General features: G+C 38.2%; 1 protein-coding gene across 1 annotated transcript in view; it reads right to left on the reverse strand.

The window, feature by feature from the left end:
• The window catches only part of SPHKAP (SPHK1 interactor, AKAP domain containing), a 159,182-nt gene that overhangs the window by 83,068 nt on the left and 49,773 nt on the right, over positions 1-26,341 (reverse strand). Inside the window, exon 5 of the mRNA XM_077761380.1 lies at positions 20,569-20,676. Within this exon, the coding sequence (XP_077617506.1) occupies positions 20,569-20,676 (108 nt within the window). The remainder of the gene's footprint in view (positions 1-20,568; positions 20,677-26,341) is intronic.

Below are 26,341 nucleotides of genomic sequence, written 5' to 3' on the forward strand. Positions count from 1 at the left end.
TCCGGCTCCTGGGATACACGCTTTGGTAACCCTGAGCCACTATGCAACAAGTCTGGCTACTCTGGAAACCTCGGGCTGGAAAAGCCACTTGGAGAAACAGAGAGATAAAAAACAAATACAAAAACAAAAAAACACATTGAAATAAAGAGATGTACGTGGCAAAGCCCAACTGCTTGAGATGCCAGCTGTTCAGTTCTTCCAGCCAAGAAGCAGACATGTGAATGAGAGAGCTTTTAGATGATTCTAGTCTCCAGTCTTCTGGCCAACTCATTTGATGCCCAGTAGAACTAGTCTTCTAGTCTTCCTCCTGAGTCCGAGACAGTATAAGGTAAAAACAAGCCACCCTTGGGCCTTGTCTGAATTCTTGGTCCACAGAACTTCTAAGCACATTGAAAATTTGTTTTACACTACTAAGGTTTTGGATGATTGGTTGTGCATCCATTCTAATGCGAACAGATACTCAGAGAATCATGGACTTTCAGAGATGAAAAAGAACTTAGAGAAAATCTAGTCCAAGTTTATTTTCCATATGATAAAATTAGCTCAGAGGGGCAGAATAATTAACTCACCATCTAACAGCTCATTCATTTGTGGCACAACAATGGTCTTTCCTTCCTTGTGATGTAAGGAGAGTGCTAATCTGGCAAGAAATGTCCTACATGAGTTAGTGAATTGGGAGAAGGGCTTCTTTCCAAGTGAATGTTGGTTCATACATCTCCAGATAGTCAGAGTAGATAAGGCCAGACCAATGGCGCTGAGGTTCCCAAAAGTTACTGCATACACTAGGTATACCAAAAGTTATAATACACTAGGCAGAGCCAGTCCAAAAAAATGCTAGTTGTATACATACATGTGAGTATGTAGGTGCTACGTAGGGGCCAGGGTGATGTAGGAATCTTTCCAGCTCTGACTCAGCTGACTCACAGGTATGCCTATTGAGGGAGCATGCCTAGAAATATTAGATGGGTAGTCTTGAACAAAATGCATTAGTAATGCGATAGGAACTAAATCACAGTGACAAAAACAAAAGCGTGACCCCCTGAGGCCACATGTGAATGTATTGCCCAGACGTTCAGCTGTACTACAGCGCTCTCCAAATTAAATCAGCACATCAACAATCACAGAATTTCTGGTGCACTGTGAACCCTTCGACCACTGCTACCTGATCACTCCACTCTGTCTGTCAGGAAACAGAACTGCTGCCCTTCGAACACTGTTGACTGAAGATTTACCTGCCTCATCCCCTCTGTGAGTAAGTTCGATCAATGTTACTTTAGCAGTTACTCCTATTATCATTTGAAATGTATTTTTTAGGGGCACCTGGGTGGCTCAGTTGGTTAAGTTTATGACTTCATTTCAGGTCATGATCTTGCGGTCCGTGAGTTCCAGCCTCATGTCGGACTCTGCGCTGACAGCTCGGAGCCTGGAGCCTGCTTTGGATTCTGTGTCTCCCTCTCTCTCTGCGCCTCCCCTGGTCACACTCTGTCTGTCTCTGAAAAATGAATAAACCTTAAAAATTTTTTAAAAATAAAATCTTTTTTTGAAGCGTAAAATCCATGACTTTGAATCAGAAGTTATGGTGTCATGAGGAAGAGCAAAGAATCATCCCTGATGACTCACGGTTAATATAGGAGAGAATCACTCTGCGAAATATGAGGCGATGTTTAAAAAAAAAAAATCAAAGCTGTTTAAGTGTTTAACGTGCAAAAATTGCTATATAAGTGAACAAAGATAAACTTCTGGAAATTAACCTCCAAGTCAAAGTTTCCATAATGTGCACCTATGATCTTAAGCCCAGCAATTGTCTGCATTAAGGCAGGTGATATCTTTTGACAATTTGAGAAGAGGTAGAAGTAACGCAAAAATCACTGTAAATGTACACTGTGACTAAAAAGTGTATTTATGGGGCACTTGGGTGGCTCAGTGGGTTCAGCATCCTGCTTTTGATTTCAGCTCAGGCTGTGGTCTCACATTTCACACGATTGAGCCCCAGGCAGGGCTCTATGCTGACAGTGGGGAGCCTGCTTGAGATTTTCTCTCTCCCTCTCTCTCTTCTCCCCCCTTGTTTGTGCTCTCTCTCTCTCTCAAAATAAATGAATGAACTTAAAAAAAATTTAAAAAATGAAAAGTGTATTTAAATGGAAGACTATTCTATAATTGGAATTAATTGATATAACCCCACCATTATGTGTACGTTATAATAAAACCATGAGAAAATCACTCTTGAATTATTAAAAACATCAGAAGTATTCCGCCAATAGTATACAACTATTTTTGGAGCCTGTTTGCCTTCCTTCCTTCCGTTCTCCCCTCTTTCCTTCATTCCCTCCTTCCATCTTTCTCTTTATCTCTCTTCCTCACTCAGCCTCTCTCAATATGTATTCCTGCCAATCAAGTTTCTGTTCAGCATGCGACGACCAATATTATTCCAGAAAAAATGAGGCCATTCTATTTCAAAGCCAAGAAAAAATTGGCTCTGAGAGTAAAGATAGTGTCTAATCACGATTGTAGTTCCAGGGAGTAGCATAATGTCTATTGAGGAGGAAGAACATAATTATGGAAGTAAATGAAAATTACAGAATATCATCACAAAAATGGATTTCAAAGATGAAAGGATTTTTACAATACCTACACTTTTCTCTTGTGCCATTTATGTAGTTACTTTTTAGCACACTGTTTTTCAGTATGCACAGATGGGTCTGTTCTTCAAAATTACTAATGACTTAGGTAGAGCTCAGGTGTATATGTACATACCCTTGTTAACTTCCTGAAATCTGAGGCCCAGAAATAGGAGAATGTACCTTCTGATCCCACCCCCTTTGAATTATCAAGGAGTTACTTTCCTTTTCTAAAGAGGCTTCCAGTGTTTGATCCTCTCTCTGAATTGCAAATCACACATCAAAGATTTTTCAGTGATCGAGAGCATGGCTTTTGCAATTTTTGGTAGGTTGTGATTAACAGGCTACAGTAAAATGGGGTGGCAAATTAGGGTCTATGGAACTAAAAATACTGTCAGTTAATTACAGCTTTGAGAAAAACAAAGGCTAGGTTTAGGCAGGAAGCAATATTGTTCTCCAAAGATGCTGGATAAGTCTTCAGAAAAAAGAGAAAATGCAGTATATTTGTCTAATTCTCAGATGTAAGTCAGGGGACAATTCAATAAAACATGTAATTTCTTAGGACACTTTGAGTAGTTAAATTAGAAGAAGCTAAGAGGTAAAACACAAAAAGCCTTTACTAAAGTGAAACAAGAATAAAACAGTTTGTGGGAAATTTTTAATGAAAAGTTATGTTGATAAAGATTTCGAATGATACTATGGCTTTAAGTAATGGGAAGTAGAGATCAAGCAATTCAAGTCTTCAAACACCTGATGCAAAAAACACCTGAGAGTTTCTTTAGATAGAACAGAGATAGTCTTGTTTTTATCCACACTAAACCAATAATGCAGAGCAGTGTTTATCTCTCAAAGTGTTAGCTATTTGTTCTAGCATACAGATTGGCAAACTTTTTCTCCAAAGGGCCACATAGTAAATATTTTAGGTGTGCAGGCCATAAAGTCTTTGTTGCATTTACTCAACCTTATGTGGTGGTGGAGAAGCAGCCATAGAATATATGTAAGTGCATGAATGTGACTGAGTCTCAATAAAACTATTTATAAAACAAGAAGTGATCCAGACTGTATTGTTCTTTCAACTGGTGCTCTAGAAAATCAAAGATATGAAATAATAAGACTTTATTTTCCCAATTAATCCTTTATTTGGCAAGTGTCATGGCCAGGAAGAGGCTTCTTGGCAAATGTAATCAGAAAATATGGTTTCAGGCACTAACTCCATTGCTTTATGATCCTGGACTAACATTAAACTTTTTAACATCCATGTATATTTCTTCCATAACAATACCTATTCTGGCTACTTCTTAGGGTTTCTGTAAAAACTCAGTGAAACAATATTACTAATGGAAACACTTTGTCAACTAAAGTATTATAAAGTTCTCGTTCATTAACAGGTGATAAGTGAGCAGAAAAATTATTAGATAGGAACTTAAAATGGTAGCTATAAAAAGGATGCAAATTTATGGAATTGCTAAACAATTACTTTTAGAGGCTTTTCTGTCTCTGTATGAAATTGAACAGATTGTTCAATTGCCATGAAATCAGAGGCTAGAAATGGCTTGAAAGAGTATGCAGACTGTGTGGAAGGCACTGGACTCTTGGTTAGATTGCCTGCATCTTATTCTTGGCTTCACCATTTACTGGCTTTGTGACTCAGATATAACACCAAAGTCAGCCTTGGCTGGAGAAAACAAGACTCCCTACTCTGTAGAGATATAATATGAATTAATGAATCTACTTAATGTTCTTAGCAGAGCTTCCTGGCAGATCAGAGGTATTTGATAAATAGCAGTTCTTTTTTATTGAAAAGTTTCCCAAAGTCATAGAAGTCTGTGATGGAAGAGCCTGCAGAGGTCACTTAGCAGATGTCTGAATCACCTCTACGATAATGTGGCTCTGTGTTTATCCTACCTCCTAACACTTTTTTTATTAGAAAGCTCATTACTTTGCACAAAACTCAGTATCGGGAATGAATTCATCATTTCTATCATTATTATATGAAATGTATTTCTTCACAGGAAACAAAAAAGCAGTGTTTGGGCTTATTGTCTTTTTTCATTCCTCCAACACCTGTCTAAATCCTAACACAATATGCAGCATCTTGCCACCTTAGAGCATGGTGCCCACCGGATGTAGCCTGTAGAATGCAACACTGGCTAGGAAACTTTCTTCACCTGCCTCTAGAAGGACTGGCTGGCAAAGCCCTGCTCATTTCATTCTTTTTGTAAAAGTTTATTTAGTTATTCTGAGAGAAATGGAGACAGTGTGAGTGGGGGAGGGAGACAGAGAGAGAGAATCCCAAGCAGGCTCGTGCTGTGAGTGCCGAGCCCACTGTGAGTCTCAAACTCAGGAAACCATGAGGTCATGACCTGAGCAGTAACCAAGAGTTGGTTGCTTAACCAGCTGAGCCTCCCAGGCACCACCCCTCCCCCCACCATTTCATCTTGCCTGGGTAACGTGTGTTATTAATTGGCATTGCTAATCAGTATTTTTTTTTAATTTTAAATAAGACATTATATTCCTATAAGTAAGAAGGTAAACAAATGGCTACAAAATTGATTTGAAGGTAGCTTCAAGTCTGCATGAATTTTTCCCATAATTATCCACACACTAGGAAAACATCATGTCCACTCATTTCACATTTCTTAATGTATATACCCTACATAAATATTGTTTACCATAAATTAGTCAAGTTCTTGTGTGGTCTCGTTTTCAAACAAATGAGGTGACATAAATGTTCACGCAGCACAGGAACCCATTATTTCCATATCATCTTAAATGTCTTGTGAAGTTTTGTTTTAGGCAATGTCTAAAATGTTCACCCTTGATTAATTTTGAAAAGTGCTTTCAAGACCTAAAACCCAAGTGGACCTTGCCTAAGCAAATTAATTCCTCCTCTGGTTTCCAGGCACATGAACATGGCTTGAGTCCAATACTGTGTTTCTCTTCTCTCAGATCACTTCCCTTTAGATCAAAGAAATCCCTGCCTCAGTGATGAGTAAGAAACAGTTATGATGGACAGAGGAAAAATGGCATCTTTGCAGACAAGCTTACTGAAGGAAGAAAAGTAGCCCCCAAAATTGAGTTGTCATGAGAATAGTCCGAAGTCTGTGGCACTGAATGATGAAGTCCATTTGCAGTTACCAAGGTAAATGGAAAACGCACCCCTAGTTCTTCTGTTTCTTTGGTAATTCAGACAGAATGCATTTTCACAGACTAAGCACTGGGGCAAGAGTAGTCTGCTGAGTTAACAGAGTACCATGCTGAGGTCAGTGTGAAAAAAAGTAGAGGCAAAAATATTATGCTGCTCTTGCTAATGAAGCAAAATATCACTTTCTTTCAATACTTCCCTGGCAGGAACAATGAATAAGCATTCGAAAGGAGTCTTAAAACTGGAAGAAACTTTTGAGCTCATGGCCACCAGGTCACTTGGGAGTTTGTGGTGATAAATGAAGTATGAAGTATAACCCTTAATTTTAAGATCAGAGTTTTTTTGTTTGTTTGTTTAGTTTTCTGGGTTTTTTTGTTGTTGTTGTTGTTTTTGTGTGGTTTTTTTTGGGGGGGGGTTGACCTGTAGCTACCTCACAGTATTCATCAGTGATATTAGATAACTGCAGTGACCAGAGAATTTTCTGTGCGACAGATATATCCATCCATGAATTTCTGGTCGAAAATACACAACAATTCTACTATTTTAAAAATACTTGACTAAGTTCTCTTGTAGGGTAGGAACACAATTATGGAAGAATAAATGGAGGCGTAAGTAGAGTAGACAACTGGGTCTTCTATCAATTAGTACTAGTGAGAATGTCAAATAGTTTTTGCTATTTGACATGTATCGTCATTTGCCAGATCACCTTTAATGTTTAAGTAACCTTCCAGCCAACACCTAGATGGCAAATCAATTCATGTGATATCAAGGGAACACTTTAGCAACTGTTTATTTTGTGGGTTTGCTTTGAAATTATATTCCTTAAAATTTAAAAAAAAATCAATGCTGTTTAACAAGTCTTTAGTGGCTGTTCTGGACACGGAGTGACACTTGTTAAATGTTTTCAGCATAAAATTAACAAAGGCATCTTCTGAAGTTGGAGTCCATATATTACAAGAAACTCCATTTTTTTATCCTGAGAAAAATCTTGGCTCTCTGGACAAACATTAACATGTTACTTTTACACAAAAATGAGGATGCTATCCCAGATGGTAGCTACGCTTGTGGTGACATAGCACAATTATAAAGTTGCCAAATCACTAAATTGTACACCTGAAAAAATGTAGCATTATGGGGTAATAAAAAATAAATTAAAAAATAATAAAATAAAAATAAATTAAAGTTTGTTTGTTTATCATTTTTGAAAGATTGAGAGAGAGTGTAAGAAGGGGAGGGGTTGAAAGAGAGGGAGAGGGAGTCCCTCAGGCTCTGAAAAGTCAGCACAGAGCCTGATGGGGGGCTCCATCTCACGCGTCATGAGATCATGACATGAGCCTGAATCAAGAGTCAGACACTTATCCACCTGAGCCAACCAGATACCCCCAAATACAAATAAATTAAAAATAAATAAAAAATTTAAAAATGAGACACCCTTCTTCAGGGACATTAGATGCTTTAACTTGCATAAGATGATATCCATTCAACCTTCTACAAGTCTGAATGCTACTGTATATTAAGCTACCTTTAACTGGAGAGATGAAACCTCTGACTCGAGAGTTACAGATGCTGCCTGGCTCACAAACCTGGTGTTATAGAGTAACACGGGCTGGACGAAGAAGCCGGAGTAAGTTCCAGGTCTGGGATGACTGTGTGGACCAACTCCCAGTGAAAAAAGGGAAAGTTGGCAGAAACCATAAAAACAAACATATTAATTCTCAAGAAATTGTCCTAAGGACATACAGAAAATGAAGAAATACGTTTTCAAGAAAATCTAACACTCAGAACAGAGAGAGTCTGTGGCATTTAAGCCACAACTCACTTTCTCCTTTCCCTGCCTCCCTTGGTCCAGTTTGACTTGACAGAGCCATCTGAGTTCTCTTCCCATCCCAGTCAAGGGTTAATGTGTCTCACTGAAAGCCAAGGATTGAAAGCCTTTCTCCTCCCGTCTAACTAACTCCAAACTGAAGAGGCTGAACTCTTGGTGAGCTAAGCCCAAGAAGTCGGGGGCTTGCTTCTTTTTTTCATCTGGGCCCTATTCAAGTGTTACCCCCGAGATGTCAGACGGAGGACACAAGGGACACGTCACCCTCACCCTGGCTTGCTTGTAGGGTGCAGGTCCCATCTGGGCAGGGCGAACCAAGAACACTAGAGGCTGCTGTTCCACCTAGTACTCAGAACAGTGGTTCAGAGGGTTTGTCCTGGAAGAGATGTAGTCTGTAAGAAAAGAGAGCTCAGAAGTTCTCCCCAAAGGAACTGAAATGATCTGAAATGGAATCCTTATAAGTTCAGGATGAGGGCACTTTCAAAACCAATAGCTGCTCTTAATTAAGAGCAAGAAGTGAAACCACAGGCCAGCTATTTTACTAGAGAGAACCAGAAAAAGAAATAGCTAAGAAGAGCCCTTGTGGGGATCAGAACAAAACTCAAAACTGGTCTCAAAAATTACGCCTGCCTAAATTTAATTGGATCAGACTGCTGAGCAATTTATACTCCAGGGCATTGTTAAAAGCAATAGAGCAATCAGCTGGTAAAATTGTAAAGTCAAACAGACGGGGTGTAATATCAAATGAAGAAGGCAGCTTAAAAGAAAGATCAGAGAAAGACACAGTAGAAGAGAAGACTTGTTAAGACCAATGTCATCCTAGGTGACTATGCACGGGCCCAAGGCTATGTATCCCTGAGGAGTGACACCAAAGCCTTGACACTGTAATGGGAAACAGATTTCACTAAAACAACCTAGCCGAATCAAAAAACAAATTTAAAAAAATTAAATAACAACAAAATGAGCCCAGGAGAGAGAGGAGGGAGTCACTATCCAGAGTGCTGAGCTTCTTAAGGTGCAGAGAATCTTTGCTCATATCTCTATACCCCTCACAGATTTTGGTTGAGCAGTGTTCACACAGTAGGACCCAGGAAATGCCAGCTGGATGACTAAGTACAGGCATTGCCACTTGACGTGACCAAGGGCTATGTGGCTTGGCATGATGGTATGGACATATCAGATTTTAATGACACTTATACCTATGGATGATGTAACTAGATAGCTATCAGACACAATCTGACAGTAATTTATATACAAACATATGACACAATCTTAAACTTACTAAAAAATATAACCAAAAAGCTAAATATCTTGGAAATTCTCAATAATACTAATTTGGGTTCTTCAGCTTGGATTAGTAATGCAAACCTCTTATGCCTCAAATAAATGTAGCCCTCTAATGAAGAAATTGTACCTTTTATGACATTTTGATACAATTATCATAATGTTTTATAGGGATGGGGACCTACCGGAGTCTTTTTTTTTTTTCTTTTTTTAATTTTTTTTTTTTTTTTTTTTGAGAGAGAGAGAGAGGGAAGGATAGAGTNCTGAGCTGGCAGTCAGCACAGAGCCCGACACGGGGCTCGAACCCACGAACTGCGAGATCATGACCTAAGCGAAAGTCGGACGCTTAACCGACTAAGCCACCCAGGCGCCCCCCTACCGGAGTCTTGAATAAGGTACTCACCACACTAAGAGCTGGTGGATTTGGGCCTTAGACCAGGCCTTGCTACTGATTTACTCCATAGCTTTGAGCAATCCCTTCTCTCCATTGCTATTTTTTTTTGTGTCACCTGAAAAGTGAGAGGGATGGACAATATATCTTTTTAGGTTTATTCCAGCACTTGGGTGTGGCAACATCACAAATGGAAACTTAGCTACTTAGTCTGGTAGAATAGGAGAACACTAGCACATTCCATTTGCTTAGCATGTGTGTTCTCCCGTGATATTATACTTTGGCGCTACCAGGACGCTCTGGCAAATAAATATTGTGAGTGTGTTTCCAATGCCAAAGGGTGTCAATGTCAAAGTGTTTATTCACTGGATTGTCATCTGGTGCAGCACTTTAAAAAATTAGGCTAACAACAATGGTGAATCAACTCCTTTGGAATTTGTATTCAGTCCAAGTACAAACTAAAGCCATGGTCTTGAATTAGACACTGAACTGACTTAGCAGTCCCTTGGATGGACTCTGTGATGCTGACGGTGGTAGTGGGGACTGGGAACCAACCATTCATACCACCAAAACCTTAAAATAAATCCAGAAATTTGTTTGCTGCAAAAGATTTCAGGAGAAAATGATACCAAGGCCTTAGGGTCCTTCCTAATTTTTCCTCTTTGTTTTTGCTTGTGATTTTTGCACAGTAAATCTTTAGAAGAAATATGTGGGGCATTAGGTAATAAAATAGTAACAGTAAGACTGGAAATGCACAACGAGAAGGGAAAAATCAAAACAGCTTTTGTTAACTCATTAGAGATGAAAAGTAAAGGAGAAAGATGAGTGTGATTCTAAGGAGTGTAGCATTGGGAAATGTGTAGATTCTAAAACCATCAATGGAAACTGAAAATTTGGAGGGCAGAACATATTTTTGGATACTTACCTCAAGTTATATTGAATGTGGGTTATTTCTGAGATGTTCAGGTGAGTGTGTTCAGCAAGTATCTAGAAATAAGCCTACAGTACAGGGATGGTAGTCATTGGCATGCATATAGGTGGGGCTGAAGGCGTGAGGTATGGATGAATGATCCAGTAAAGGCAGTCAGCAAGAAGGGATCAGGCTTTTACACAGACCTTTGGAAAATGCCACCATGAAGTGCCAGGTGGTAGAAAGCAAAAGCCCAAGAATAAGACAAAGATGTAATAGTCCCAGAGGCAAGAGAACAAGTAGAAGAATAATGTTCTTGAAGCCATGGAGAAAATAGGTAGTTTTCAGAAGCCAGTTGGGGGTATGAATTTGGTCAGCTCTGCTAGGAGCTAGGGAACATAAGCAGTGAAAACACATCACTGGGTTTGATGAGCAATTTCTGCAGAATGGTGAGACAGCCTGATAGTAACCGGGTAGCAGAGAGTATACTTTCTCTTCTTAAGTTTGATGATCAAGAGAAGGAGGAACATATTTTTTGTTTGTTTTGATACGTGCTTTTAAAGAAGATTTGGAGTAACATAAATATGTGTAAGAATGGAGAAGTACAGAGGCACCTGGGTGGCTCAGTCGGTTAAGTGTCTGACTTTGGCTCAGGTCATGATCATGTGGTTTGTGAGTTCAAGCCCTGCGTCAGGCTCTGTGCTGACCACTCAGAGCCTAGATCCTGCTTCGGATTCTGTGTCCACTCTTTATCTGCTTCTTCCCGACTCATTCTCTCTCTCTCCCTCTCTCTCTCTGTCTCTCTGTCTTTCTCTCTCTCTCTCTCAAAAATAAATAAATATTAAAAATATTAAAGAATGGATAAGTATATATAAGTATAGAAGAATGCAGTGGGGAATAGCACTTTTACCAAGAATGATGATCACTTGTTCTCTTTTAAGACAAAGTAACTTTGAAGGAATACAATATTGAAGTAACTGACAAACTAGCTGTCAGGTCCAAATAAAGTAAGGAATATAAGACATCACAATGAGTTTCCCAGGAATTAATCTGAAAGAGAGAACGTGATATTTTTTCCTGAATTGTCATGAATAAGTAATGCTTAAACACTGAAATGACTGTTTTGTATGAACATAGCCGGACTAGAAAAGTCGGCAAGAATATTGCAGGCAGCAGGCTGGCTCTGGGGTAGGTTAGGGCCAGGAAACAGAATGCGCAAGAGGACATTGATGTTTGGAGAATGGCAAGTATTCCAATGACCTTGGGGGACGGGTGGTGACAGGGAATCTACCTCCACCTCCAAATGGTAGAGGGTCTTGAATTGGCTGCTTGAGACCAAATACGCCTATTGGATTAACTTTTATCTTTTGGACCATTCGTTTTTGGTTGGGTGTTTATGAAGTAAATTGTTTACCTTTCAGAACAACACTTTCAACAGAAATATATATATTATAATATTAAACAATATATATACAATATATATTATGTATCATACATATATGCATACATGAATATATATATGCAAACATATAAATAAAGGAAATAAGTTGGCATAATTCGTGCCCACTGTCCTTTACCTTCCAGGTTGGTTAAAACTTTATTTTCCAAATTATCTTCTGAGAATAAGGCCACAGAAGATGGTGTTGTGTATTTTTGGAGTGTAGTAAAAATATGGACAAGCCAATTCAGGTAATGAGAAAGAGAGTTCTAGTCATGTACTTACTTGGTCCTTCACTAGCAGAATTTCTGAGCTGGAAAGCATTTGAAAGATTGTTTAGTGACAAAAGTCTTGAATTCAAAGGCAAATAGAAATTGGCAGGGAACAAGAATGACACCAGGTATACACAAACTGAAATGACAGATGTCAGAAACTGGAGTCCTACCAGCTAATTCCATCCCACAGATGTGCTCTGTTTGGTTTTATTTATTTATTTATTTATTTATTTTAATGTTTTTTTTTTATTTATTTCTAGGAGAGAGAGAGACAGCGTGAGCAGGGGAGGGNTTACTGGCCAAGTTTTAGAAATCAGATTTTATGTACAAAATAAAATTTCTGACTTCCCTTAAAAAAGAGACCTTCAACCCAAGGCCCATATTCCCATTTGGAATTGAGATGGGTTGACAAGTCTGTTGTTCTAGCTTGTGAGGGAAAGGGTGGAAGAAAATGACCTGAGTGCCAAGAGTGGATCCATTTGATATTAGAATTAGGGTGCTTTTCTTTCCTGATGCTTTCCAGTTATCTGTTATATAATTGCATTATATTTGATAAAAGAAAGAAAATATGTTATAAATCTATGTAATATATCTCAATCTAGAAACTGGTGGCCTGGGATGTTCCAGTATGTATGGTAGAAGCAGGAGCCATAAATTAACTGACCTTGACCTACAGGTAGGTATTTTGAACTGTTTTTGACTGTCTTATGAACTTTCATTTTCAGTTGTTCCTCCCAATGAATTTGGCCATTGATGGGAGTAACAGGTGGGCGAGGATCGTTTGGGACAAGTGGGGGTGGTACTTTCCCTCCATGTCTGTGCAGTGGTGAGGGACAGCTCAAGTTGAAACACACGAATAGGAGCTACCTCAGGAGAGATTAGAGGTTAACGTTTGAGAAAGTTGAGAACAGCAATTGCAACTAGGTGTCATTTTGCCCCTCACCCACCACCTCCAGCCAAGAGAGACTGGCACGTCTGGAGGCCTGTTTGGTTGTTATAGCTGGAGAGTGGATGCTACTGGCTCTAGTGGGTGGAGGCCAGGGATACTGCATACCCTGCAAAGCACAGGAAAGGCCCCCGCTAACAACAAAGAATCATCCAGCCTATTCCAAGTACGGGGCCAAAGGTTCACAGATCCTGCTTTTGAAGAATTCATCCCTAGGTGCCTAATAAAACCACCTGAGCCACTGCTGATTTAGGCTTCCTGGTGACCGATTGTATTAAACCAAGCCCGAGGCACAATTTAGCCTTTAGCCTTCATACCTTCTGGCCATTTCAGATGCTTCTGGGAAGCGCATTGAATGCCTCCAGCTAATCCGATTCAATTTCACCATTACAGACTTTATGGACCAGCCAATGATCTGGGTACCGTCTGAAATGTAAAGTGAGGGCTGTAATAAGAGTATAATATTCAAGTATGGTAGAGCAGAAATTCTTCTTTTAGCACTTTATTTCCTGATAAACCTCTAGGTTGAACTTAATCTCATTAGAAGAGAGAAATAGTATTCCAGAGGCTGTGAGTTAAAAACCAGACATCCTACAACATCATTGGCCAGACCCACTTTTTAAGTTTCTTCTCATTATTTATTCATTAAAAAAAACAACAACCCTGAGACTCCGAATTGTAAAAAGAAATGCTATTACGTCTAACTAGTTTTCCTGAGATTTTGGAAGAACTGATAATGAAAGACATGTTGATCTAAACAAATAATGCCACTAAGAAGAAATAGAAATTATGTAGTCAGTATCCTTGAAGCTGAAAGGTATTTAATGAGAAACATTGTTTATTGTTTTTGGTTTCTCTTGATTGATAGGCTTTCTACTCAGAGGAAAATTGCCATAATAACAGGAATTGCATGAAATTTGAAACTCAAAGCTATTCTGAGCTATTTTAATAATGCATTCTTCTGTCAAAATAAATTAAAAAAACAGTTGAGAAATGGTTATGAAGACCCAGATTTGAAAGTACATTCAGGTCTATTCATCTGACTGTACTTTTAGTGGCAAAAATATCAAGATATATAAAATGCTCCATTATGTATATGAAACTCAGGTTAACATGCTTAAATAAAAACCTCTTGCTTGGGGTAGGGGGCAGTCAAGGACATGGGGGTCACTGTATAAGCACTTACCAGATACCCCATGCTCATTTGTAAACCATATTTATTACTTACACACCCTCCCTGCTTTGACTGATCTTCTCAACTCCCTGAGGGTCACCATGAAGGTCCTCAAATGTCTTATCCCTCAACATGACCCAGCCATCAACTCCAAATGAAACACCCAACTGGCAACTTGACATTTGCACATGGATCCCTAGAAGACATTCTCTTCCATAGCATTGTCTTCTTCATCCACCTGCAACTTGCTCCTCACTTCCTTAGTCTTCCCCACCACAATAAGTGAGACTTCCATCCATCCAGGAGCTTAAGCCCAAACAACAGGACTTATTCTCGATTTCTCTCTTTCTTTCATCTGATTAACCTGTCCTGCTTAATATATATTATGTCTAATTTTGGAGCCTATTTTTAATATATAATTATACTGTGAGACTTTATTTCCATGTGCTTATATATTTTTTGCAAATCTGGTTTGTGAAGAATGCATTAATCTTCATGGTATATATGTCCAACCTGTATTTAACCATTCCTGTACTGTGGGGCATGCAAGATCTTTCTATTTGTTGCCATCACATGCTGGTAAGTTCCCAGAAAACTTAAAAATGTGTACTCTGTGCAGGCACTGCTCTAGCACTTTAGAAATGTTAATGCATTTAATCCTTACAATCCATGAGATAAATGCTATTAGCCTCTCCATTTGACAAATGAGACATCTGCGGCACAGACTGAACAACTTGCTCGAGATTACATAGCTGGAAAAGGGAGATGGGATTCAAATCGAAGAAGCCTGACTCCAGATCTCATGTTCTAAATCAGTCTACTGTGTTGATGCAGGTATGTTACTTTGGCCCTTCAACCCTATTTTACATCAGTCTGCATGTAACTGTGGCCATTTCTTCAGAATATACTTCCAGAAGTGAATCAGTAGTCATGAATATTTAGAATGTGTTGGATAGTACATATTACAAAATTTTTCTCCAGAAACAGTATACTAACTTTGTCAATTTCCACTCCTTTTGTCAGTTGTTGAGAGTGTATACCTGTGTTTACATCAACACTAGATGTAATACTTTTTATTTTATTTTATATATATTTTTAATATTTTTTAAAATCTTAACAAGTTTATTAGAAACAAATTGTTACTAGTTATAGTGGATTCTCTTTGATTAGCCAAGAGGTTGATTTCTTTTCATGTCTAAATTAGCAACTGTATTATTCAGTGAATTTCTTATGTTTGGCTTTTAGCCAACTTGGCTATTGGAAATTTTACTTTTTCATAATGAATTGTGGCAGCTCTTTATGCACTGAGATTAATACTGTGAGGCTGTCATATATACCTATATACATACAGTTGTGAATTGGCTTTTCATTTTGTTTCTATTGTTTACTTAAGTGTAAACATGTAAAAATTGGTTTCTGCAGTTGTATCAAGCTTAGTCATACAAACAGCCACCTAGATTTCCCTCTTAATTCCTATTCATGTTAAGAAATATCAGAAGTCTCATTCCACTTACTTAGTAATGCTTAGATATACATTGTAATTTCTTGAGCCAATAAAGTCAATAATCTTAATTTTTGTCATGCAGCATTTTGCCTACAACATAGGTGACAGAATATGAACTCAATTTTTCAAGGAAAATAAACTTGTAAAAATGTCCTATTCATTTCAAGATCCAAGGTGTTAATACATGTACGGACTAGGGCTGAAGCCTACACCCATATTACTACTGGATTATTTGTCCACATACTGTAATTGTAGTTCTCAAGTTATATCAAAAGTTCCAACTCAGTTTTGTTTATCACATGTCTAGGTTCAGCTTCTTGCATGTGACCTCAAGCATGTAGAGGCACCTACCTGCTTTGGTGGGAGATGTGTTTCTCCACCACCATTCTTCTGTGTCATGCTCCTCCATGAAGTGTTCTACGTTATTGGCTTCTAGATGCTCAGTTAAGTTTAATGGAACTTTTATTTCACTGAGAGTCAATGTTTTCTCTTGGACTGGTGGGTTTCCCAAGGTGCCTCAGGAACTACCGTTCAGGGCAAGGTGAGTCCACGAAGACTGGATCTACTAAAGCTGCCTTGCCTTATCAGTCTTATCTAGAGTGGGTTAAGAAGCAAGCTGCCAAAAAGTTCTTCTGGGCCAGTTAAGGTGGAGGCTACTAACCCCCCTGGAAATATATCAAGATGGAAGAACTTCTCTTGAAGAGCAGTCCTGCATGAAGCTGGCAGGAATATTCTACCAAGGGTGCAAGCTGAGAGCTCCCTCACATGTGCGAGTCAACGCTGACGGTGCTTACCCTGCCCCTAAAGAAGGCTGTTGGTGTACTTAAATCCAGAACTTTCATCGTGCTCAGTTTGGCTGACTTCCACCATCATCACTGGAGTTTTCACTTTTATGGAGGAAACATTTAACTTCTTGAAAACTGTTGTATGAATACTTAAGGAAAATTATTGTGGGTACCAAATTAGGAGCCTGAACAAGGGTTTCTGCAGCCCTGGGTTCAATCCTTGTTTTAAATATTTATGTTCCACACTGACGTATGTGAGGATAAAGGGGCATTGTGTCTGCAACTCAGTCTCCAAAATTTTAGAAAACAAATCCTATATGTATACTTGCACACAGAGGCATACATACACACAAAGGAAAGGATGAGCAAATGTAGTACAATGTTAGCATGTGGGGAATCTGGGAATTCTAGGAATTCTTGCAGTTTTTCTGTAAGTCTAAAATTAAGGGATTTTAAAAAGTAAGTTCCAAACTTGATTTTTTAAGGAAAAAAAAATGAAAAGTTTCTTGAAAAGTTGGTAAATATCTGAACTAGATAATGTAAAATGTCCCTTCATAGATCTAAATTTATGTTTTTCCTTGATCATGTGAGTCTAGAATTTTTCCATAGATCAACATATCAAGTGGGGTGTCTTATTTCTTCCTTCACTTATTTTTTGTTTAATTTTAGAATAGACTAAATATAGAATATTTGGAGAAATAATATAGAATAAAGAGCTGTCATCTGAGATGTCATTTTGTCATTGTTGCCACTGGATTGCAATGACATCAGGGACTCACGAGCCACCTGTTAAATAGCTTCTTAGTTGTGCAGTATCATGTGTGGAATGTTGAAGCCCACCTGAGAACTTAATTTTTTTGTTTAAAAACTTAAGGTGAATGTAACACATTTTCAAATACTGTGATTCATCAATTCAAATGCATGCCAGAGGGTATAATTTATTTGCAGGGTGATAGCCATGTCTTAAAAAGATCAGTAAGGAAAGAGTCTGACAGTAGCTATAAATAGAAATAATGTGAATTGTCAAGGTAGTTTTAATGAAGCTTTAAACCAAAAGAGGATTCCTGAAAAATTAAAAGAAAATTAAATGCGAGTAAATAGCAAAGGGCAATAGCAGATTTAAAAACAACTAAATTAATTTTCAATTGAAAAAAGTCAAGAGTCCTGAAAAGTCCAATTCCTACCCTTTGTGTTAAGGACCTCTATTAAGATAATGACTCAGCCGTTGGGTTTAGAAATTGGCTTCCATTTCCATTATCCTTTTCCACATTTCCTTCTCTTAAATAATCAGGTTAAAAAAAAGCAACATCCTGAAAGTCAATATTAGTGTATGCTTTTTTTTGTTTTTTCAGAATTGCAAATTAGAAAGAAAATGAAATTAGATAATTGAATAGGATAAGTCCATTTGGAAAAACATAAGCGTATTGTTTTTATCTGATAGGTTATCAAAAACCTTTGAGGGTGACTTTTAGGGGGCTTTTGGAGCGAGACTTGAGGGCAAGCTGGTCCTGTTTGGCTTGCCTACTGTATTTCTGACTGCCTCAACTTGCTCCTCAGTTAGACTCTTCAGTTTAGCTGGGAAATGAACGTAGTTCTCTACTAAATAATGACTAAAAACACTCATTGCTTGAGGGCTGAGAATAAAGAGCATACAGACCCATGTCCACAACCCCCTGATGGCTCTACAAGTTTGAGTTTGTCCCTCAATAAAAATTTTACGTAGCCATCTTGAATTCAGAAAACATTGGCACCCTGAGGTTCTTAGTCCTTAGAACTGCGTGTCCAGACACTTGGGGTTCAGTTGAATCAATACCAAGCCAATCTAAATAGGAGTGGAAAGCGTTGGCTGTTAATTTTGGTCATGAAGAAATGAGTTAAAGAACCCATGATTCACATAGAGCCATGGACAGAGAGCAAAGCAATAAAATGCAACCCAAGTTTGCTACAGGCTCCTCAGATTCTGTTGTGATTATTTGGGGTGATTTTATTAGACTAGGTTTTTAAATGAAACTTGAATGAGGATAGTATTTTAAAAGACAGTCATTTTCCCTTTAAATTCAACTTTCATCCTTCTAGGGAGAATTTGTTTCTGAAAAGCAATTGAGCACTCTTTCCCTGACCATTTTGGCCACTCCCTCTGTATGGCTGTCTTGATCTAGGGGTCCTGGTGCTGGTCATGTAACTCCATGGTTCATCTCTGTTTCTCCCCTAGATCATCACCTCCCTTCAGCAATGTCTAACTATGGGCTGAGTTTCTTCCTCGCACCCTAGAAATCTGTGCCAAGTTAGAAAGAGAGAAAGGACTCATACATTAGTAAACAGGGACTAGAGGATATTTTTGAGAGATTAGGGCTACTTTGTTATAGAGATTTTGACATTTTTTTAGGGTTAGAGTCATGGACAATTTTTATAAACATTGTGGGAAAACAAACCTTCCAGTTTGCCTTTTATTTGTGTTTAGATTTTTTCCCCTTTTGGAAAGAATAGAAAGAACTATAAAGGCATCATGAATCAGCTCAACCTCACTGATGTCATCTGACACTATAAAGGGACAGTGAATTAGGAAAGGAAGCCATATGGTTTTAAGCCCAAAGTGGAATCCATTGGGAATGGTAGGGAGTGTGAGGAGAGTTCTTTTCACTTAGGGAGATCCAACAGTAGTCTTAAATCTGGCTATAAATTTAGCACTTTTTTAAACTTATTTATTTTGAGAGAGAAAGAGAGAGCAAATGGGAAATGGCATAGAAGGGGTGTGGGAGAGAATCTCCAGAAGGCTCCGTACCACCAGCACAGAGCCCGATGCAGAGATCAAACTTATGAACCACGATATCATGACCTGAGCCAAAGTCTGATGCTTAAGTGACTGAGCCACCCAGGTGATCCTAAATTTAGCATTTCTAATTGCAGATCTACAATCCAGATTCCCAAAATGTAAAGCTTAGGGAAGACCTCTTTGCCCTCCACAACACAATTTTTCACTAAAAATTTCATGCCCAACTTTCATGCCTTCTCCAAGTGGGAGATTTCTTAAACAGGAGCTGTTTGGATGACAAGTTTTTCCAAAATGTAGCTGGATAGCATTTATGCTCCACTACTCTCCCTTTTACCATGTACAGCTGTGTGATTAAAGATCTGTATCCAAAAATGCCTGTATTTCCTAACTCACCTCAGAAGTAAATTTGGAAAGAATGTATCACTGTTAAACTATTTGCCACACAATCCTTTAGACATCAACTGGTTTTCTGGATTATGGATCAAAAGTCCTAAAAGTAGTGGAATCAAAATCATTTACCTAAACAGAGATTGAAATAAGTGTGTTGAATGGACTCTGCTTTCCTTGTGCTACGAGACAGTGGTGTAAAATGTTTTACATCCTCTGTCTGCCAGTTCTGGTTCGCCCGTTATATATAAAAAGCTTCTTCATCCCATTTTTAGCTTCCTTCTTTTTTGTTTATTTTTTCCCCTTTCAACAGAAATGCTGGCGTTCAGCTTACCTCCAAGAATAGCTCAAAGCTGAAGTTCTCAGTTTAGTCATGAGAATTACATTTCTCTCCACTTTGGAAATACTCTTCCCCAGTCTCTGCAATTATGAGCCCTAGAGAGCTAGGTGATTTCAATTAAAATGAAACATATCACTTCGTAGAACATAAAGGAGGGAGTGTATTTCCTATAGGAAGGAGAGCCATAATGGTGATTTTTCGTATCAATAATTTGTACTCCCACTCGACACCTTAAGAATTTTATGTATCTATAAGAACATCTCTTCCTTGAAAAAGAAGGATTTGTATGGAAAGAGCAGCTCCAGTATATTAAAATGGATGCCTGTATACTTCCTAGGTTGAAAAGGTTTTCAAACGATGGCTATAACTTATAAGAATGGTAGAATACTTTTACACAGTTTTCGTGTTGGAAAATCCCAACTAGCAGCAGTTATAAAATATATTGAAAAGAATGCAAGAGAGCTCCTGAACGGTCTTTTATTTCTCATCATACGATCTTATCTCAGAATCTCTTTCTCAGTCGTTTTGAAAATATAAACCTCGTTTTTCCTTTTCAGGGGATGGATCGGGTTCGTTTACCAGCCGAAATGAGTAAAATGAGAGAAGCATGCTCTGCGTGTTATTTTGTTAATGGTCCATATGAACCAGTTGTGTATCTTCAAAATGATACGTTCCTAACCTTGTATTTAATGAGTTATGAATGTCCGTCCTTCGCACGAGCACACGTCCCAGACTCCCTGCTTCTCAGACCAGACCCGCGAGTTGTGTTTACTCACGGAAGCGCAGTTTTCAGACTTGTCTTCCACAAAACCGATCTGGCACGGCGTCCTCTGATTCTGCAACCAGTAGTCTGTAGATTCGAGCAGGCTATTGCTGCGAAGAACCTGAGAGAATCCAGAAAAACTTCTTAGTGTTACACAGCCAGCTTTTCTATTTCAACAAGCAGCTCTTCTCTGAAGAACCTGTTTTTTATGTTTTCTATGCCTCAGAGCATCTGGATACTGGGGGGAAAAAAAAACCTTGCAGGATAATAGCACCTCTAGAATGTGTAAAATATTCAACCAGTAGTTGGTTTTAGAAGTATGCATTGGTACTGATACTGATGCTTCTTCTGGCGTCAAATTCTACATCTGGACACTTTAATGATGTCCAACAAGTGGAAACTTCAAATGATTATTTTGGGGTACGGTTCATTTGGCATGAGGGCTCAAAATCCATTTTAATGCTGGTGCTCTTGTGCACTCTATGAATATTGTCAACCTTAAAAAATATACTGTTTATCCTGTTGGTGCAATATTGCTACAGAAATGATGATTCTTTTATTATTATTATTATTTTTAACATTTGTTTATTTGGGAGAGGCACAGAGCATGAGTAGGGGAGGGAGATGCAGAATCCACAGAAGGATCCAGGCTCTGAGCTCTCAGCACAGAGTCCGATGGAGGGCTCGAAGTCACTAACCAGGAGATCATGACCTGAGCTGAAGTCGGATGCTTAACTGACTGAGCCACCCAGGTGCCCCTGAAATGATGATTCTTTAGCTTCAGCTTTGCTAACGTGTCTGTGAAATAGGGTTCAATTCTTCTACAATACCTAAGGTAGTCTGTTAAGTTTTCAAAGTATTAAGAATAATTAGAGTGCATCATGATAATCATTTTCCATGTAAAAACAGTACAGTAAAGCAACACAAATTTGAGTAAATGAATTAACAAAACCAAATATGATTTACAAATGACTTGCTTCTGGGCTTGGATCTTAAAGCAAGGAAGAAAAATTATATTTCTGAGACAAGACATTTTGAAGATGCAATCTCATGAATAACCAAACAATTTGATTTCTAATGTGTCTGAACATTACCCAAACATTGCACAAGATTTTTTCCATCTTATACAATTTCCAGTGCTCTCCTGGTGCCCTCTACTTTATTAGCGTACATGTCTGCTAATATTTGACTACTACCTTCCCTTAAGCAATATAATAGATTTAATCAGTTTGGTTAATGCCACAAAAATAGAATGACACTTCAATTATATTTAATTTGTATAACAAAGGATCGTCTTAGGTTATAAAGATAAAAATGCATTATTTTTTTGTCTCAGTAGTGAGTTAACCAAATATAATTATGACACATTTTTCCATAACACCCAGAAATGTTATTTGCTTTTAAATCTTTTCCCACTCGATGTTTATGATCACCTAGAGATGACAGATTTCCATCATTCTTTTCTAGAATAGCACAAAAAGACACACTGTGGCTGAGCAGGTATTTGAGTGATGAACTTGGGCTATGTCTGTGGACTAAAGTTAGGAACAGAGCTTCTCAGGTCTCTTACAGATTTTACCTAAACTGTGGTTCTCAAAGTGTGGGCTGGGCCCCCAAGGGATCCCTGAAATCTTCCAAGGAGGCCAGAAGTGAAATAAGTCAGAGAAAGACAAATCCATATAATTTCAGTCATATGAGGAATTTAAGAAACAAAACAGAAGAGTAAAGGGGAAAAGACAGAGAGAGAGAGAGACCAAGAAACAGACTCTTAATTACAGAGAACAAACAGAGCATAGGTAGATGAGGGGTTGGAAATAAAGGAGTGAATTTGTGATGGGTACCGGGTGATATATGTCAGTGTTAAATCACTATATTGTACACCTCAAACTAATATTACACTGTACCTTAACTGGAATTTAAATAAAAGCATGTACAAATATGCATGTTAATATTTCATGTGTTCCTTGTTGTTTTAAAATATTTTAAAATGAAATTATTTTTTAAGTAAATAAGCAAATAGTATAAAAAATTTTCTTGGTTTTCATTGATAATTTGAAAACTAGACATCAGAAAAGTATAACCCTTGTAAACAAATGCTTTGTGAGGTTCTCCGATACTTTTTAATTTTTTTAACATTTATTTATTTTTGAGAGAGACAGAGAGAGAGAGAGACAGAGTGAGTGGGGTAGGGGTAGAGGGAGAGGGAGACACAGAATCTGAAACAGGCTCCAGGCTCTGAGCTGTCAGTACAGAGCCCCATGCAGGATGGAAACTCACAAACTGTGAGATCACGACCCGAGCAAAAGTCAGTTGCCTAAACAACTAAGCCACCCAGGTGCCCTCCCAATACTTTTTATAGAATGCAAGGGAATTTTGATCTCCACCCCTCCTCCCAAATTAAGAACCACTAATCTAGATTAACTTTATTTAAAGTAGAAAAAGACTCTTGTCCAGCCCACTCCTCACTGCCATTCACTTTTTTAAATTTATTTTTTATTGTTATTCTTAAAATATAATTTATTGTCAAATTGGCTTCCATACAACCCCCAGTGCTCATCCCAATAAGTGCCCTTCTCAGTGACAGCCACTCGCTTTTACTTCCAGCATGGAATAGAGTTTAAGAGCACTGCTCTAAGTGGGTCTGAGTTGAAACCCCAGCTTAGTCATTGGTGGCAGAATGATCCTGGGTAGCTGACTTCAATTCTGAGTTTCAGCTTCCACACCTGTGGGTGGGGAAAAATAATACCCACCAGGTGGGATCACTGAGTCCTCAGGGAGATGACATGCGTCATACGCTGTGGCATGCGCATGGAAGGATGGCCTCTCAATGCATGCTTTTCGCTGTTATTATTTGACCTGGACTATAAAGGGAAATCGCAAATTTCACATGAAATTAGTGGATTGATACTGTCTCAGATCTGTGAAGACAATTTTCTCTAGCAAGTATTCTAATCTAAGGTGTAGTTTTAGTTCTGTGTTTTGTAGTATTAATAGTTACACCTACTCTTTTTTATATGCTTCAAATGTGCTGGAAAACGTGCCAAAATTTTCTTTCTTTCTTTTTTTTACTTTTTAATTTAATCCTTATTAAAATGCTAGAAGGTAGGAGTTATTTTAAAGGTAAGGATCTTCACAGAAATTGTTATTTTGAAGGTAAAGATCTTGAGGCTCAGATCTTTGCCCAGAGCCTCCTGGCCTTGGATTTGGTTTTGAAGACACCAACGCCTGTGAATGAAATCATTTAATTATACCGCCTCCCGTAACCCATCCAAAATGACTCTAATTTGGAGTATGTTTCTCAAAAGTTATGTGCATCTATTATTTTTGTGAATATAACTATACCTTATGGACTTCTATTTTTTCCAACATTACAGGTTTTTTATTGTTTTTTTTTGTCTTGAAAGAAATTTAGATGAATAAAAAAGATAGGTACCACATATTGGTCATTTATGGTATTCTTCATTTTTTCCTGTAGACCTGAGTTTACACCTGGTGCCATTTGCCTTCCACTTGAAGAACTTTATAAGCATTTCTGTAACGTAGGTCTTCTGGAAATCTACTCTTCTTAGTTTTTGCTTACTGAAAATGTTCTTATTCCACTTTCAGTTTTGAAGGATTTTTTTTTTTTTACAGAATATAAAATTCTGGGTTGGTAGGTGCTTCATTTTGTTTGTTTGTTTTGAATAGTCCTCACCCATAGGACTTCCATTTTAAAGCTAATTTCCATGAATGAAATTCTTCTTCAAGGAGAAGAAACATTTTGTGACGTAAATTATAACAGTTAAATTAATCCACTTGGCATGTATTATCAGTATTTTAATTTTTCAAAGGAAAGTATCCTTTTACATCTATCTGTGTTAACACTGAAAAAAACCTGTATTGTCAGGTTTCTTCTGCTCCTTGCCTTTCTGTGATCTTTACATTTGGAACACGCATCAGTAAATCAAAGGCTTGGTTCACTCCGCACCATAACAATGTTAGAGATTTAAAATGGAAGCATCAAATGGACATATCAGTTAATAATAGTTTGCATTGTAGTTTAATAAATGCTCTGACTACCATCACTTCTTAGCCATTTCAAAGCTCACTCCTCAAAAAAGCAGCCACTGGATCTCTTCGACTTTCTATATATTCAAAGCACATAGTGTTATGGCTGCAGCAAAATATGTCAAAAAAAGAAAGCAACTATTACTTATTCTTGTCCAAGGTCAGCCTTAGGAGGAGGACAGAGTTCAGACACGAATCACTTGGGTGGTAGTGGCGGGATTGGCATGTTTTCCCAGTGAAACACTGAGAGGCAGAGATGGAGACACCCAAAGGCATCAGCCTGACCCTTCCCACTGCGAGATCCCCACGGCTGTGACAGGCGCTGACTCAACGATGGGGCAGATGGAGACAAGAGCTGGCTAACCTGTTAAATTTCTCGTGCATTTAACTTCTCCGACAGAAAAATGAGCCCAGAAAGATGAATCTGTCAAGTCTTCTACTTTAAGGGTGTTTTTTGTACTTATTTTTAAAGTAAATAATAACTGAAAGTATACAAAGACCTTGTTTTGTCCTATCCCAGGAGTGAGGAATGTCAACAGCTCCTTGGACCTGCTTACTCAGTGGAAAATTCTAGAAAGTCTTCCCTTTGGCTATTCCATTTCCCTTGGATACTGCGTGTTTTCTCTACAGTGTATCTTTGCTTCAGGGGAAACAGAAATGGCAGAGAAAAGAAGTGAGATTTAAAATGAAACCTAAATCTTTCAATGCCTTACAAGAAGTATTTTGAAGAGAACTTTGATGAGAGTACTCATTCACTATGTAAACTTAAAATTTGAATTTTAGTCATAATTGAAGAAATAGTCCACCTGATTATGTTAATGATTAAAATAAAGTTTCCCCATCTATTTCATTAATATTTAGAGTTTGTTAATATCTATATTCTTTAATTATTGACGAAATAATACTATATTTATTGAGAATGCGCTGGAGTAAGGCCTAATATATATTATCTGAATTAAATCATTAGATATAGAAGGTAGTATTTAAGGGTCCATATATGTAATGTGCCTAATACAGTACTTGGACCACAGCAAGTTCGCAATAAACATTAGCTATCATAACACTTATTTTCTCTTTTTCTGGGCTTAGAGAGGTCAATAATTTGCCTAGTTAGTGAATCACTAGGATTTGAGCCAGGCTCCCTGACCCCAAAGTTCCCATTAGCCAATGATCTATTCCAAGTTGGTGAAATTACATATTTTCTTGCTCTTGGGTTCTACTGAATCCTGGTCTATGCATTTATTCATCTGTTTCAGGGCTCTGGTCTGGGTGGTAAGGAGGTTCGAATCCCAGTTCTGAGTCCCAGGTCTGTGCAGTCAAATCACCCACTAGCTCCCAGCTTCAGTTTTTGTAAACAACTAACTCAGCGATCTCAAGGCCTCTTCGATACTGAACAGCATGTAACTCTTCCCTCCTCCTCCTGTCTTCCATCTCTTGCCTCAGCCTCTCCCAAATATATGATGAGCCAAATAAACAAAGAGAATAAAAATTCAGCCTCCAATAAACCACATAGCATTATATGTCAGGCAATTTTAACCTGTTAAGAACTGGCTTTTAGTTTCATGGTTTAGACAAACCATTAGAGACAGGAATGCCAGAAGGAAGAAAATGCACTTGAAAATGAAATGATTTTGAAGCTTTATGAATATAATTTCCCTGCCGAGAGATTCACTTTCTGAAGGGGGAAACAGAAAAACTCACCAGGTGCCTCCATGGCTCATTTATTTAATCTGCTAATT

The sequence above is a fragment of the Crocuta crocuta genome, unplaced genomic scaffold (assembly GCF_008692635.1).
Source record: "Crocuta crocuta isolate KB4526 unplaced genomic scaffold, BGI_CrCroc_1.0 scaffold516, whole genome shotgun sequence".
NCBI classification, from domain to species: Eukaryota; Metazoa; Chordata; class Mammalia; order Carnivora; family Hyaenidae; genus Crocuta; species Crocuta crocuta.